The 15,986-nt window shown below is 51.0% G+C and overlaps 6 protein-coding genes across 6 annotated transcripts; 3 read left to right on the top strand and 3 right to left on the bottom strand.

The window, feature by feature from the left end:
• The first annotated feature begins 52 nt into the window (after positions 1-52).
• BDZ99DRAFT_493105 (thioredoxin-domain-containing protein) lies at positions 53-1,227 on the top strand. Its single transcript, XM_033723205.1, has 2 exons — positions 53-364; positions 469-1,227. Exons 1-2 carry the CDS (start codon positions 138-140, stop codon positions 812-814), a joined length of 573 nt encoding a protein of 190 aa, XP_033584214.1. The 5' UTR covers positions 53-137; the 3' UTR covers positions 815-1,227.
• Positions 1,228-3,636: 2,409 nt separating this feature from the next.
• On the top strand, positions 3,637-5,540 carry BDZ99DRAFT_484187 (TRI12-domain-containing protein; the record flags this gene model as incomplete). The annotated part of the gene is made up of 3 exons (XM_033722626.1): positions 3,637-4,789; positions 4,895-5,080; positions 5,194-5,540. The coding sequence occupies 3 exons, from the start codon at positions 3,637-3,639 to the stop codon at positions 5,538-5,540; spliced, it is 1,686 nt and encodes a 561-aa protein (XP_033584215.1).
• Positions 5,541-5,607: 67 nt separating this feature from the next.
• BDZ99DRAFT_11958 (uncharacterized protein) lies at positions 5,608-6,395 on the bottom strand. The gene is made up of 2 exons (XM_033712508.1): positions 6,096-6,395; positions 5,608-5,913 (listed from the first exon to the last, which is right to left on the bottom strand). Exons 1-2 carry the CDS (start codon positions 6,328-6,330, stop codon positions 5,720-5,722), a joined length of 429 nt encoding a protein of 142 aa, XP_033584216.1. The 5' UTR covers positions 6,331-6,395; the 3' UTR covers positions 5,608-5,719.
• Positions 6,396-7,074: 679 nt separating this feature from the next.
• On the top strand, positions 7,075-8,757 carry BDZ99DRAFT_373931 (alpha-amylase; the record flags this gene model as incomplete). Its single annotated transcript, XM_033714896.1, has 4 exons — positions 7,075-7,181; positions 7,250-7,373; positions 7,432-8,297; positions 8,388-8,757. The coding sequence occupies 4 exons, from the start codon at positions 7,075-7,077 to the stop codon at positions 8,755-8,757; spliced, it is 1,467 nt and encodes a 488-aa protein (XP_033584217.1).
• A 62-nt stretch (positions 8,758-8,819) lies between these two features.
• On the bottom strand, positions 8,820-9,739 carry BDZ99DRAFT_431209 (uncharacterized protein). The gene has a single exon (XM_033717280.1). It carries the CDS (start codon positions 9,434-9,436, stop codon positions 9,113-9,115), a length of 324 nt encoding a protein of 107 aa, XP_033584218.1. The 5' UTR covers positions 9,437-9,739; the 3' UTR covers positions 8,820-9,112.
• Positions 9,740-10,568: 829 nt separating this feature from the next.
• Positions 10,569-15,750, bottom strand: BDZ99DRAFT_11979 (phospholipase D). Its single transcript, XM_033712510.1, has 2 exons — positions 10,834-15,750; positions 10,569-10,783 (listed from the first exon to the last, which is right to left on the bottom strand). Exons 1-2 carry the CDS (start codon positions 15,648-15,650, stop codon positions 10,777-10,779), a joined length of 4,824 nt encoding a protein of 1,607 aa, XP_033584219.1. The 5' UTR covers positions 15,651-15,750; the 3' UTR covers positions 10,569-10,776.
• Positions 15,751-15,986: the final 236 nt, after the last annotated feature.

The raw sequence follows: 15,986 nt of genomic DNA on the forward strand, positions 1-15,986 counted from the left end.
ATGACTCAAGATAAACTGGCACGTGATGATCAGCCGACTCGCGTACTCAAAGCTCTCACCTCTACGCAATGTGGTCAAAACCACCTCCGCATTAATCCGCACGAGATCTCCTAGCAACCCCACACCTACCAGCAAACATGTCGAAGATCACTGTCGTCAATTCTTCTGCGCACTTTAACACTCTCCTCTCCTCAAATTCATACCTGATCGTCGATTTCCATGCCGACTGGTGTGGTCCCTGCAAAGCCATCGCGCCCGTCTTCGAGCAGCTCGCGACAGCAGAAGCAAAGCCAGGACGTGTAGCCTTCTGCAAGGTAGACGTCGATGCGCAGCAGGATATTGCTCAGAAGCACTCGGTTTCGGCGTACGTATCTCTGGCTGTCTCCTCCGCGTTCGCCGCAACCTCGACAACGAGCTATTATCAATTTCCCTTTTCACGAACATATACTAACAACAACATTATTATAGCATGCCCACTTTCCTAATCTTCAAATCCGGCACCGTCGTCGACACCGTCCGTGGCGCCAACCCTCCCGCCCTCACAGCCGCCGTTCGCAAAGCCGCCGCCGATGCCGCGAAGGGTCCTGGGAAGACCGCAGCCGTGTTCCAGTCTAAGGGATATACGCTCGGAGGCGCGGGTGCACCGAGCCGACCTGTTGCGCAATCGTGGGGCCAGAGCTTGGGGAGCTTTGGCGGACCGGGGGTTGTGGATATGCTGGTTAGATTCGTGGCGCTGTATCTGACAAGCTTGGCGTCCCTCGATGGGTATAAGGCGGCGGAGGAGAGTCCGTTCAATGTTAGGAATCGGAGATGAGAAGGGGTTTATAGTCGTGGTCTAAGGTCGGTACGGAGTTTGGGAATCGGACTTTTTGGCGTATGAATGGGTATCGGGATTTGTTCTCGGACTTTGGAGAATAATCGGAACAACTACTCGCCCTGACCGCTAGGTATAGCGGCTTGCATCATCTCAAATGTGGCTGCTTCAGAGTGATAAAGAAGTAAGAGTCTTTAGATAGCGTAGTAAGTTGCTCTACTTTTGTCTCGCGGCACATTTGGTCTCTTGCCTATTAGATGCTCGTCCTATCCTAGACGTGTACCAGTAACGTAATCCGAACTAAGAGCGAATGTAAAGGTCAATGCTCTCACAATTACGACGGTAGCAAGTTTTTTCTACACCCTTCACTGGTTGCGCCGATTCTCACGTGCGAGGTCGTTGAGAGATTCCTGCGATCTGATTCGCCGGGTAACTTTGGATGCCAACTCATCCGGACCTTATTTGAACCTCCAACCTTACTTTTCACCTCCCACACGTCATATTCCGATTTACTCACCCTCCTACTCTTTGGTTAATACGCCGTGCCACGACTGCGACAATATCAATAAAGCGAACAAAATCATTCACAATGGCTTAAGGGCTTCGCTTTCTTTCAGTCTTGATGTCTTAGGAGGGCATTGTTATCATCACAGCACTTAAACACCGCTATGGGGAACACTCTCATCGCTGCCCATTCATTTTCTCCTCGTACTTTCTAACATCGCACCGCATCTTGTCGGCACAGCGGGTTTGGAAAGCAGATCTTCATAGCGTTCAGTCAGTCAGTGAGATGCACCATGACATCCAAGGAGCCCAACGAAGAACGCACCTTTCGCAATGGGTCTCAACAAGGGTATGGACAATCAAACCAAACACCCACTCTGCTTCCATCCACGTTGCCGAGAATCCCCCTTCAGACCCCCAAAGAAAGCTGCCCGGGGCCGGTTTCCCATCTGCCACCTCTCCCATTCACTCCGCCTCCTACCATTTCACCACAATCCTCAGTCGCTAGCCTCTGTGACTACAGACAAAGCGAAAACATACGTCGTTCTTCCGATGACTCAAGCTACTCAATATCAATGGCGGCGTTCAGAAAGGACTCGGTAATGAGCATGGGATCGAAGATGGAGAACCGCGACAGAGGAAGGCTTTTGGAGAAGATGATTGCGAACCAGTCACCAGCAAGATCGTGGACTCCAGTTCAAATACACGGGACGAGTCCGAGGAAACTGGAACTTGTCGAACGGGAGATCAGAAGACGGCAGAACGTTGAAGAAGAACTTCTACTCAAGGAGAAACGCAGGTTTGAAAGACAACGCCTCGCGGACAGACAACCGTCCCCGGGAGATCCAATCTGGAAGGGAATGAAGGGCCTGGTGCTTTCAGAGTGTATCGCTGAAGAGAAAAGATTAGCTGAAATGCAATGTCGACTTAACGAGCATAGGGTGTCGGGCCTATCTACGCCTACCAGACATAGCGCGTCGAATCTGTCTACGCCCACCCGAACGTGGGACCGTTTGGCGACACAATTCCGAACGCCATCGCCGTCGACAACGATCCGAAGTCTCCGAAACAGTATTCCATGCTCTACTCAAGTAGAGACTCAGCCTAATGTCTTTAAGGAGAACCAATCCAGTCAGTTCCATCCTGTCCATCCGTCTCGTAAACCATCTCGCTTACCTCGCCCAACCCGCTTAAAGGTTCCCCGTCCGTCTCGAATACCACAACCATCACGAAGGGATTGGATTCCCTGATGGGTAGTTAGTATAGACGCTTGAGATGATGGAGTCTTTGACAGATAGTTCACTTTCGTTCAACCGAAGAGGCACCAGGAGGGGTTGCTCGAGCATCAGTCACCGAGCTTTATGAAGTCGATTAGTGTTTTCTAACCGGCACCTGGTCTGAACTAAGATCAGTTGATCCCATACATTCTCTTTGATCCTTGCAATTATCTCGAGCGACTGGTATGTAAAGTGCAACTACAGTGCCTCGCCATAGATACCCGTACACTTTCCTGCCACTGTCTGGGGACTTTTAACTTACTAAGACAGACCGGGGCCAGCGGACACAGTTCCAATCTACGTACGCCCTACTGACGCTGTCTGCGGTAGCCCCTCGAGTTTACTAGTTGTCCAAAATACCGAACTTCTCTCTCTTTTGGAATGCTGAAAATACTATGAAGTTCCTCATGCAGTGGTGAATCAGTGTACGAAGTTCTATGAGGCATTGTACGTGCTAGGAGTAACCTCGGGTTTCTACGAGCTTCGATGCCGTGATCAATAGGTAAGCTCCAACAATTTGGCTGAATTGGCCACACGTTGATTACTCTGCAGTTAATTTGCGGGGCCTTGATGCTAACAATGCGTGAAAGCGCCACGATGAACTTACCTTAGGCTGAGGCTTATTTCGAGGCTCGCGGAGTGTCGAACCGAGGAGGGCCCAAGGGTCACCTGACGATCAGTTACTCGCTACTGGTGACCCAAGCACAGCTATCAGATATCACATACACAGATCCTCATGTTATTACCCCAGATTCTACCCCGCAAACGATCTCCAGTGCGAGAAAGTGGATCCATGGTACCCCGTCTACAGCAACGCTAGCACCTTGGCTACATATAATCTTCGCTTCTAACCGTGTGGTGACTTCGCTGTTTGCATATTCTCAGCGAACGATCTCGATCGCAGAAAAACAAATCCAAGGCCTTGGAGCTGCGGGTACGTTGCGATCGTCGTCCTATATATGGGACTAATATGTCTCTCAATTACTGAAATTCTCTACATGGGACAACTTCTTTTCGTCCTTGCTTCCTGGTCCTTGTATTATGTTAACAGAGAAAGTCCTAAATGAAGATGTCTTCCATATCGAGGAGAGTAGCCCTGAACGCCACGCCTTCAACCCCGCTGATGTGAAGGGCCGCGACTTCACGGTGGCGGCGGAGGAAATGCCACATGGCTACTTGACAAGCTTCCGATTTGTGGGTGCAATTCTAGTAATAGGTGTAGCAATGGCTTGCGGTCAGGGAGGCTTCTCTCTCATCGCTCCTGTGCTTCCTCAAATCAACCAAGACATTGGGCCCGACAGCGGTCTGACCTGGGTCGCACTCTGCTACCTCCTCATAACCTCCATCGGTCTCCTTATCGTGGGCCGAGTAACGGATTATCTTCGGTCAGCGATGGTGGTTCATCTCAGCAAGTGCCATCGTCGTGTGCGCAACCGCGCCGAATGCCCTAGCTTTGATTGCCGGACTGATAGAATTGAAGTCGTCGTTGGCGAGCTTGTGCCCATTAGATACCGCTTTGCAGCGATTGCAGTCGTGTTCATCTTCATCATTCCTGTCTCTGCAGTAGGCCCGGCAGTGAGCTACGCCTTCATATTCAACACTAAAGCGGGCTGGAGAGGAATCTTCTACATACTTATTGCACTTAATAAATTGTCGACTATCCTCTTCTACGTTTTCTACCATCCGCCTTCGTTCGCAATGAAACACGATACTGCTCGGAAGTGGGAATTCGTCAAGAACTTCGATTATATCGGTATGGTGCTTGCAATATCCGCACTTCTGCTACTCCTCATGGGCCTTTCCTGGGGAGGAGTTTTGCATCCGTGGAAGTCTGCGCATGTCATCTCGACTATCGTCATTGGGTTCTTCCTTTTGGTTGCTTTCTTCGTGTATGAGGCTTACGCAGATCTGAAAGAGCCTCTGGTTCCACTAAGTCTGTACAGGAACCGCGGATGGGTCGCCACCACGCTTCTCTGGGGGACAGGCTCTGCGCTGCACTACGCTAACGCAATCTTGTGGCCTGCTATGGTTTCAGTGTTGTATGCACCAGGTCATGGCTGGGTCCGCAATGGGTTCCTCGCCAGCGTTCCAGGTGCAGCAATCGTCCTCGGAGAGTTCACCAGCCCCTTGTTCAAGAAATACACCAATGTCCAATTACGAATCCTATTCCCTATTGTTGGCGTTCTGTTAGCATGTAAGTTGTCCTTGAATTCGATTGCGTCTGGCCATTAGAGAGTTCATCGGAGAATCTTTGCCCGCACTTGGGCTATGGTAGAACAACGCTGATATTTAATTGAAGGCGTGGCGACCAGTAACCCCGACTCTGTTGTACGATCCACGATCATAATCTTCCTAGCGTCGTACTTCATCGGGTGGTGCGAGATGATCAATTCTACTGTCTCAACTATTAGTATCGATTATCAGCGTGAGATTAGGACAGCAGTAGGAACCGGCGGGGCGACTCGTCAACTCTTCTCGGTCATTGGTGGCCCGTGAGTAGTCTCAACGAGTTATTACATTACTCAATCACAATCTAACCGCCTATTAGTATCTTTACGACCGTTCTGTCTAACCGAATGACATGAAACATACCCAAAGGAGTACCTCCAGCGCTCCTTAAGGCCGGACTACCAGCCTCATCCATTCCTGCTTTCATCCTGGCCGTTAGCGTAGACCCCAGTGCCAATTTCAGATCGATATCTGGCGCTACGCCGGCTATCGCACGAGCTGGCGCTCGAGCGTATCAAGAGGCTAGCGCTGCGGCGTATGGCACTGTCTTCTTGACTACGATATCGTTGAGCGTAGTCTCGATGATTATCACGATCTGGGCACCGAATGTCAATCAGCTTCTCACGAGGAATGTGAACGTTCCTATTCCCGGGAGGAATTCAGACAAGGTTGTCGGTGTGCGTACCGACATCGAGGCGGTGGAGCAGAAGGTTTGATCAGGAGTTTTGGGAAGCGTTGGAAGTTTTGTGGACTCTAAGCAATGCTCCAACGGAAGGGGGGGGGGGGGGGAGGGGGGCGCCCGTATAGTAGTCCGACGAGAAAAACATTTTCATCAGAATAGGATTTGCTATGCGTTAAACCAGCGTGATAAGCAGTACTTCCTTCTCAGTGCATGTTATGAATCTGCCCTCCTGGCTAGTTGCATACGCACAGCTTCATTCCCGCGTCGCAATGATCTTAATGATCGGTCGTTTTCTTGCTCCATAGTATTTAGCTCTACCATCGGCAGGTCCGTTCGTCGCAGTCGCCGTATTGCCAAAAATGCTATCACCCCGACCGCTAACAACCCCAGCTCAAATCCGACAAGGACTGCCATTTGGTCAGCTTGTTTGTACTTCAGATGATGATAGCGACATGAGTGAGTCACGTGCCATGATGCACAGTTTCTCAAGTAAATACGCGAAAGACAATCTCTTGAAAGAAGCATTGTATAGAGGCCTTTCGAAAGCAGATGTGCAAGAGATATGTTGCGAAGAGACCGACGAACGTACATTTACTGATCCCTCCCTCGCCAGAACCAGCTGTGGCTAGCTGGATAATTAAAAGCACCGGGATGATTGGGAGAAGCGGTAACAGTAGCAATATCCAGATGGGAGGTATTGTAGTAGCCGTGGACTGCGCGAATGAGATTTGTCTAGCTCTGTCGAGGTTTATAGAAGGCCCAGATTCGGGATTTTGGTGATGGTCCGTGTAGGCATTGGTGCTTTGAAACCTTTCGTCTGGCATGATGAGGTTGAGTGACTAGCAAATAGAAAGCTGTATTTATGGGGAATCTTGCAGGCTCGAGAGGGTGCAAAGGAAGAAGAACGGTGAGGTGACGTCCTAGTCTTGTGACCTGCAAACGGGCCGAGGTGGAGGCCGAAATTAGAGGGTTCCCGCACGGCTCTTGGTGTTGCGGACCCCTTCCTGACCGTCGATGCTTCCTTTGCCGCTGTCGCATGTTTCTTCCATTCGAGAAGGATTCAGGGCCTGCAGCCTCTAAATTACAGTACATCGGACATTTTCGTGGAGCTGAACCTCGACGCACGACAGTGCCATCACGGACTGAACACGCGGGACTCGAGATTCTCGATAGGTATCAGACACTCACGTACTGTACATGTTTGGAGATTGGTCGACACATTGAGGGTTCCTAGAGTCGACCACAGCAATATGTTTCATAGCGTATTCCAATTTGAATCATCGCCAAAACGTCCCCGTTTCGAAGGTCCCCCTGTTGTGTCTAAGCCTATGAGGGTACTAATGCCTAGCTTGTTTGATACCGTGGCTAGGCTTATCCGTTGCGCGGCCAAGCAATCACACTCAATGAATGTAACTCAACGGCCATAGGATGACTTCAACCTCTCACATTGAAGACTACTTTCGTTAACTATTCCCTTCTTACCTTCTTTTGGCGACACCTTTTCTTGAATCGTTAGGTCTCATTCTTTCTGCTGGTCAGTGAGGCCTTATTTCTAACACTTGCGAATGATGAAGTTGTGCCGACTTTTATCGTTAGCCTTCTTTTTGAGCGTCGGTTTGGCAGCTACAGCAGCTGATTGGAGAGGAAAGGCGATCTACCAAGTCTTTACCGATAGGTTCGTTCTTGGCCAAGAGCGTTGGCTGTACGCCGCTACAACACCACGGACAACTAACATTCGGGCAGATTCTCTCTCACAAATGCATATTCAGCTGATGCATGTGATGTGACGAAAAATGAGTACTGCGGGGGAACATGGAAGGGGATCCAAAGCAGGCTAGATTACATCCAAGGAATGGGATTCACTGCTGTGAGTGACAAAAGGATTTGTTGTAGCGCTTGGGCAGTTGTACTGATATTGAATCCAGATCTGGATATCTCCGGTCACATTACAAGTTCCTGGTGGATACCACGGATATTATCAAACGGATCTATATCGCCTCAATGATCACTTCGGGACAGCTGATGATCTCAAATCCCTTGCGTCTGACCTCAAATCTAGAGGCATGTATCTCATGGTCGATGTAGTTCCCAATCATATGGGGTGGCCGGGATGTCCCGACACGGTCGACTATTCGCAACTCCATCCCTTCAGCGATGCTTCGTGTTACCATTCCTACTGCCCGCTGCTCAACTACGACAACCAGACTGAAACAGAAGTCTGCTGGCTAGGTGACTGTAACACAGAGATGCCCGACCTCAAGACCGAAGACTCAACAGTTGCAACTGGTATGCAAGATTGGATCAAGTCACTGGTCAGCAACTACAGTATAGATGGTCTCCGCATGGACTCTGCCAAAAGCGTGAACAAGGGCTTCTTCCCAGGATTCTGCGCTGCTGCCGGTGTCTTTTGCATGGGTGAGGTCGCAGACGGAAGAGCAACCTACGCTTACGCATACCAAGATTACATGGATAGTATACTCGACTACCCATTGTACTTTGCCATCAATCGCACATTCCAACAACAATCCGACATGTCTGATCTGACATACAACCTTGAGCTCAGCAAAAACGGTGGAAGCACAGGCTCAAAGGACAACACTTTGCTTGGAACATTCATCGAGAACCACGATAACCCAAGATTCCCTTGGTCTACGGACGACATGAGTCTCGTCAAGAATGCCATCGCTTTCACAATCCTGAGTGATGGGATTCCAATCATCTACCAAGGGCAGGAACAGCATCTGGCTGGAGCTGATGACCCTGGATGCCGAGAGGCCATCTGGCCAACTGGGTAAGCTGCGCGGATTTTCCGACCTCGTTTCTTTCTCGAGATATTTTACGACTCGGAACTCGATCAGGAAAAACTGACCAATATAAATAGGTACAACACTTCTACGCCCCTGTACGGGCATATCGCGTACCTCAACCAGATGCGGAACTTCGCCCAAAGTCAATCGTCGTCTTACTTAACATACAAGAATTGGGTCACCAATTATACGACTGATACCATCATGATGCGGAACGACATTGTACGCACTATTCTGACGAACCAGGGCGAATCCGGTGGCAGTTACTCCCTCACAACCGAGGGGATGGGTTTTGAAAGTGGGGAAACAGTAGTTGAGGTGTTCACTTGTGACAAGTCAACCGCCAATTCGGACGGTGAAGTAAACATCCGGATGAACGGAGGGCTGCCACGCGTGCTGTTCCCCGAGAGTTCACTGACAGGCTTTGGGATGTGTGGGTACTAGGCCCCCATCATTTCCTCTTTTCTTGTTCATAATTATCAACCTTCTTTCACATTGGAATGATCCATGTTCGTCACTCTCTTGCATTATATTTCAGATACGTCTAGTCCAAAGGCAACAATGCCAGCAAGTGTTGCATCTGCATCCCATTATCCGCCTTGAACAGAGCCCATGTGTATCCTTTATCGCCCTCACTCGCCGTGGCACATTCTCTCACTACCATCTACAAAAGAAAGCTCTCAAAAACCGTAAACTCAAACGCCGGAACCCATCGCTGTCGTATAATCACGCGACCTCCTCGCCATTCAGTCCAACACCTATCCCCATCATCCCTCCTCTAGACCTCCCTTCCTCCCGCTCAACTCATATTACTCACAATCGGCCTCTTCATGCCCCTCCGCCCTATCGTGCCCTGCAGCGCCGCCATGTTCCGCTCCCGGACCTCGCGCATGTAGTCCATCTGCTCCGGGGACATTGACTTTAGTTCGTTGCTCGACGTGCCGAAGAACTGGCTGTGGACCGCGAAGCCCAGGCATACACAGATGCCGGCGCCGAGCATGCAGATCAGCACGATGAGGGAGGGCGGGATGGCGTAGCCCATGTTGTCGCGTTTGTGGAGGTGCTGGGCGGCGGTGTTGGAGACGGCGTCGGCGAGGGAGTGGAGGAGGGCCGTGGGTGCCATTTTGGAGGTTCTGTGACGCGACGAGGTTGAGATGGTGGTGAGGGTGTGTGTTTGGCACGTAGCGAGAGTCTTCAGTGCGTGGTGTAGAGCTTTTGAGGGATCTGTGACGCGAAGAGATCGAGGAGCTGGCAAGGGTGTGTATTTGGGTGTTTAGGAGGTGGCGAGAGAGTTTCAAGCGCGTGATGTAAAGCTCCCGAAGGATCTGTGATGCGAAGAGGCTGAGGAGTCGGTAAGGGTGTGTTTAGGAGGTGGCGAGAGAGTCTTAAGTGCGTGATGTAGTGCTCGGGAGGTGTTGAGGGGGAGCGAAGCGGGTTGAGAGGTGTCGTGGTTCAAACCGCGATGCTTCGTTGGGTGGATATCGTATGTGAAGAGACTGAAGCCAACAATGAGTAGAATCGATCCGATATGAACAAAGGTAGTCTCCTTAAAAGCGTCCGCGTCTGCGTTGAAGTGAAGACAGTATGTCAGGACTTTCGACCTCTAGAAAACGACAGTCGGTAGCAAAAGCAAGACACCGAAAACCAGCAGACAGCACCCCCTCAAACTCTTATATAGGTCCAAAAATAACCACCCATCCAGTACTATCTCTTGGCTCCCAGTCTTCCCTGACTTCATCCTCTCCTCGTCCACTTCGTTAATTCCCTAACAGGGCCTAGCGCGACGTACTTTCGGCTCTGCAATTGGCCCACTCGTACTCTCGTCCCGGTTGGGGATAGCGCACCGAACCCCCGGCCACGGTCGATACAGCGTGTTTGCCCTGGCCGGCGCAAGGGTGCCTCGCCCGTCGTTTCTGATATGCCTATAATACCCTTCGCTTGGGTATCAGCCTCCAGAACCGAGTTGATGTGGACCCGGGTCCGAAAAGGGGATGGGTTTGGTGACGTCCTATTGGACGGTTCGTATGACATTTCCGTGTTGGGTTAGCAGCTTAGAAATGCACTGGAGCGATGGTGCTGTTAGACGCCGACTCGTGTCTTGGCGCGAGAAGAACCGTAAAGGCCGACGCGTCGTGTTGTGGCGGAGCTGTACTAAGTGATGGTACCTGACTGTTTTTGTGAGCAGCTAGTATAACATGAGCGACACGCAGATCTTCCGTGCGATAGCATCAGAGGAATTGCTCGTCTCTCACCAATTTCATGGCAACAAGACTGCCTCAGGACGACATGCTAATATTCCACTCCGAATTATGTATACACTAGCCCTCTAGCAGAGCCAAACGTTATGACTCCCGAAACTCCCTGATGCTTGAATGGTACCCCAATGCACCCGCCATGCTAAAGCTATGCGAAACGAGGTAGACAAAACTTCCATGCCGGTCAATATTTCACGTTGAGAAATGATCAGGAACTAACGTATCTGTTAGTACTATACTTCTAGAGATGTGAACGATCACTTACTAGATCTCCAGCGGCGCGAGCTGATCAACAGTATAAAGCCAACCACCACCCCTCTCCTCGGTCACCAACCACTCGTATGGCCACAGCACGAGATGGCCCTGTACCAACTTCAATACATTCTCCGCGTCTTCTCTTTCCAACAAAGCATTTTCGTCGGTAGCGTGGAAAGGCCGCATCGAAGACTTTGTGGTTGCGCGCCTTCGGCGTTTCTGCGAGCCTTGCGAGTTCATGGTATTTCGATGGCTGCGGTCCGCCGCTTGGTTAGGCTCGCTGTATGTTACTGTCCGCGAGCGGCCGACTCCTACATCTGGTGCAAAGTCTTCTACACTCGTCGTGTTTGGAATTGGAGGAGGTGGCGGGAACGGCGAAGTCTTGCCTGATGGTCTGTCGTCCTCGGCTATGAATGATACCTTCTCATCGCCTGAATTCGCCGTAGGACTATTGACTTGCTGAGCCGCAGGGATAGCAGCGTCCTTTTCCTGTGCGGCTGCCCAGTCCTCAACTTTGCCCATGGGCGCATTCGTGCCTCTGTTCTCCATGGATAATTTTTCTGCAAGCTTCTCTCCTGCGTGACTCGAGTTTTCTGCGAAACCCGATCCGGGAGGTCCGGTCTTCCCAGGAGCCTCTTGTTGCTTGCGTGTCGAGCTCTTACCGCCACCTTGAGCCTGTTGGAAGCGTTCACCAAATGCCGCGTACTCTTTGTATTCCTTCCAGTTCTTAACTTCATTATCTGGCATGCACCGGAAAACTTGACGGAAAAGTTTGGTATTGTTTTCCGCCACAGCATGCCAGGTGTCGAGGTAGAAGGCGTCATTCAGCGGGTCTCGCATACAATCATCTGAGACAACAGGTCGACGCATATCTGCGAGGAGTGGGTTGACGGTATTCGACGAAGAGTAGCTGACAGCGCGATGGAGTGGTGGACCGCCAATGTCGGTGTCGTCAGATATAGGGAGAGCAGGCAGTTGGCTGAGTTGTGACAAGCCGAGCGCGGCTGTATTCATTCGCGGAGGCATTGGCGGTGGAAGCGACGCATTGCCTAGTACACTCGATGTACGTGTCGTTGCTGTATTGCTACGCTCCCGAACGAGCTTCGAGGATCTTATCGGTGAAGCGCCAGGTTCTGCGCCCTTTGATGCGGCATCTGACACTAGGACCTCATGGCTGGTCGCATGGTTTAGATCACGTACTCGAATGCTTTCAGAGACAGCCTCATCCATGTGGCGCATGGGGACGGGCGATTTTCCTTTGAAGTCCTGTTCTTGTTCGCGGTTACTGGCGGCACGAACGTCTGCTGTTGTTCTCCTTCTCATGAAAATGTTGGGCTTCTTGGGTTCGTGTTCCCCATCAGTATCATGGTTGAAGCTGTGTAGATTCTCAGCTCTCGCAATCAATTCGTCCTGGACGCGGTGTCGTGACTCAATTAAGGTCTGCTCTGTCGCGCGATCGGCTGTTGGGGACGGTGGAGACGAGGAATCGAATCGATCAGAGTCTACATCCGCCTCTTCATCACTGAACTCAGCCCTTGATATTTCATCTACGTCGACTCCCAGGTGTTCGCGCATGAGTCGGACACGAAGCTCATGAGCAAATCTGCCAACCATATAGGATTCCCCACCCATATGAGAGGGTATCATTTCTGTGTCTGTTACGATTGTCGCAATCTCAGAATCTCTTGATCCAAGCATGGAACGCTCATTGATATTGGCCGAGCCAATGATCGCAATTCTGTCATCCACAATCATGCATTTGGCATGAATGTATAGTTGTTCGGTGACAAGTGTTTTCGTGGGACCGATAGCACCCCATGATCTCAGAGCGTAAAACTGGATGTAGTCCTCGGGCTCGATGCCTGCTTCTCGCAACTTGCCAAAAATAGAGGTCTCGCCTCGGCAAATACTGCGATATTGGCATGTCATGATCAGGCGTACGCTGCTACCGTCCTGGCTATCCACCGTGTTCTGGAAGCCCGGCATCAAGGGGATGACAAGACAGGCCCTCCAGTCCTCCTGGTTCTCATGGGCACGAATTATCCGGTTCACAAGGGCGTCGCCAATCGTATTTTCCATTTTTTGGCCCAAGACATCGCAGCTGCTGATGAAGAACTGATTCTCGATGTACACGAAATGTTCTGAATTGGTGATCATTTGAACGTATGCTGTCATAATGCTGTGCTCGGTCTTGTCCGTCGTGCCAATAGACCAAGAGGTGGCAGATCGGAGTACTTGAACTTCGCAGGTTCCCTCGAGCCCCAGTGCCTCGATTTCGGCAGGAACGAAATCTGGAGGAGGTAGGAGAGTAGGTGTCGGTCTTGAGGTTTTACGTTGCCGGAGGATATAGTTCCACCGTTGCACAAAGTGTCTGGTCAGATCTCGGGCTGGCTGCCCGACCATCTGCATCGATATGTCGTGCCATGGCATGCGCGGAATTTTGGTGCGATCATACATTTCTTCGTATGGTTTATCAAGACCATAAAAGTCTTGTACGCGGGGGTTCGAGTAATCCTTTCCAGGCCAGAGTTGGCAGTGGTCTGCGTCCTTCGGAGCATCGCTCAACTCGAATCCTGTCAACTTGTCGTCTACTACAGCGTGCTGAGGGGTATCCCATCGGCCGAAACATAGATCGATGCCGCCACAGAACGCTATGGCGTGGTCGACGACCAGAAGTTTCTCGTGATGTGCCCAGAAGAACGTGTTCTGCCGAAACTGGTTGGGAGACCGCTGTACGAAAACATTGGGATGCAACCCGAGAAGCGACAACTTGGAATGCTCCGAGTCGATTGGGATTGCCGTATTGATGTTTCGATACATGATAATGAAAATCTTGACTCCTTCTTGGGCCTTCCGCTTTAAAAGTCTGTCGAGTCTCCACTTCTGGCTGATCGCAGCCGGTCGGCGCATGTACAGCTCGGGGCTCAACCACCAGTCGTGAATGTAAATGACATCGCGAGCCATGCTTATAGCGCGAGAAACGTTCCACATGTAGTCGCGTCCGTCTACGAGCGCTTGTGCGAATACTTTGTGACGAACGGGTGCAAAGCTGCCAAAACGATGTGGCTTCGCCCAATCGTTATTCTGCAGCATGAAGGTGATAGAATCTTCAAACTGCACCAATAGCTTCTCGCTTTTGGCCAAGAGTTTTATCGTTCTCTCACTATTTTGGAGGCGAAGGCGGTGATGATTAGGGTGAGTAGCAGATGCTTTTGCTTGACTTGCGATCTCTTTTGGTTTTTGGTCTCGGAGTCTGCCTTTTGCTTGTATCGTGAAGTTCGGGTCCACTAAGATGACATCGTGGACGTTCATTTCTTCTGGGGAATCGACACATATGATGTAGCTCTGCCTGACCATAAACCACTTAGTGGTATGCCGAGCTTTGAACGACGACGGCACCATTCTCTTCCGGAGATCGGTCCCTTTTCCTGATGACATGACGGTCAAAAACCCCTCCTTTCCATGATAGCCCCCCTCGGTAGCCAGCCGTACACCGAGTGACGACAGCTCCAGGAATTTGCATAGTCTGTTGCTCCCAGGCCGGAAGATAAGCCACGTGATTAGCTGGTGAAGGTAAGCTTCCAGCTTCTTGCGCACTCGTTCGGCGTAATTTGCTTTATCGAGTGTAGCTGCGCCCACAACTCCAGCAAAACTACCAGTACGTGCTACCATCTGGCCGGTGATACCAGACGCTTGAGGGCTGCTTATGCTAGACTTTCTCCGGTTGTGTGCAAACGAAGATTGCCTCCTTTTAGCTTTCGATGGTCGATCTGTTGCACTGGCACTGCCATCTGGGCCGCTGGCTTCGCGATCGATATCTGCATCGTCTTCATCGTCTTCATCTTCGTCCATGATATCCATCATTCCTCTTATTCCTCGCAGATATGGAATAGTCGATCTGGGAAATCGGGGAATCTTTCCTTTCTTATCATCCGGCTTCAGCTGAATATATTGTCTGATATTTTGCTGTGCCTTGTATTTTGAGTGCAAATTAAAAAAATCTCCCACCGTCCGGTTCACGAACCACTTCATACGGGTGAGGCCATTTCCATATTCAAGATTGATTCGAAAGTTCAAGTGTCGTTCTCCGCCCTTCGTGTCACTTTCTTTGGTAATGTCCACAATGTTGAACTTGAGTTGCTCCAGAAGGACAGGAATTCTCTTATGGCCAGCTTCGTCTCTTTGAAACATACTAGCGAGGAACAATGCTGCCGGTGCTCCTGCGAGGAGCTCGGCCATAAGTTCTGCAGATTTGAGATGGTCGCCTGTCCTCTCAGCCTTGTGTTTCTGCCCCAGTATCCTCAACCCGGCTATGACTCTTGACCATTTTGCCGCGCCCATGCTCTGGGTGCGGTCACTGCGTGCTCTCCAGTGTGACGGTGTGCCGTCCGCATTGTTGGTAGCGAATCCAGTCAGTCGCCTCAGATTGCTAGGTCTCTTTTCACCCGTTGCGTCTTGATTATCATCGTGGTGTCTACGAATCCCACCATACGATAGTCCCCGTGCGCTGTGTAGGCCTCTCGTCCATGTGCTTTCTTTGGCAAGTCTGTCGCGTCCTTCGTCCTCCGAGACGCCTTGCCTTTGGTTCTCGGGTATGTCACTCATGGTACCGCGGCGGAAGATGTTTGGTCGAGACGACGTAGGGGTAGTGCCAGGCGAATCTCGAAAGAAGAATTGGCCTGCTTTCGTAGCCTTGGGGGTCGTGGGTGCAGTCTGAGTGCCCTCATCAGTTGCCCGGCGGCTTTTTCTTCTCCTTCGAGGAGGGCGAGATGGGCCTTCCCCAGCGCTTTCCTCGGCATCAGCGTCAGCTTCACTGTCGCCCTCCATATATCTGGGTTCGTCCCTTTCGTAAGGAGGGGACAAAGCAAAGCCGTCGCCTGGCGTTGAGCTTGCACCTATTGCATTGGTGCTTTGAGTCCTCGTATGGCCTCCATAACTTTGCATAGATATTGGTGTAGCCAGTGCCTTCAGTTTTGTCATCAGTGAAGATGTTTGCCTGTCTTTCCCTTTTGTATCTCCGCCATCGGCCTCCCACGATTGTTCTCTCGAGTGGAAAGCGTTTGGGTCGGTAGTGAGGGCACGAGCGAATTGCACACTGCGGCGACCCGGGGGAGTCATCGTTCCCTGCTCGCCAGTATCTTTCCTCGAGATTGGTGCAATGGA

This window comes from Mytilinidion resinicola (assembly GCF_010093595.1).
Source record: "Mytilinidion resinicola strain CBS 304.34 unplaced genomic scaffold BDZ99scaffold_1, whole genome shotgun sequence".
Lineage (NCBI taxonomy): Eukaryota > Fungi > Ascomycota > Dothideomycetes > Mytilinidiales > Mytilinidiaceae > Mytilinidion > Mytilinidion resinicola.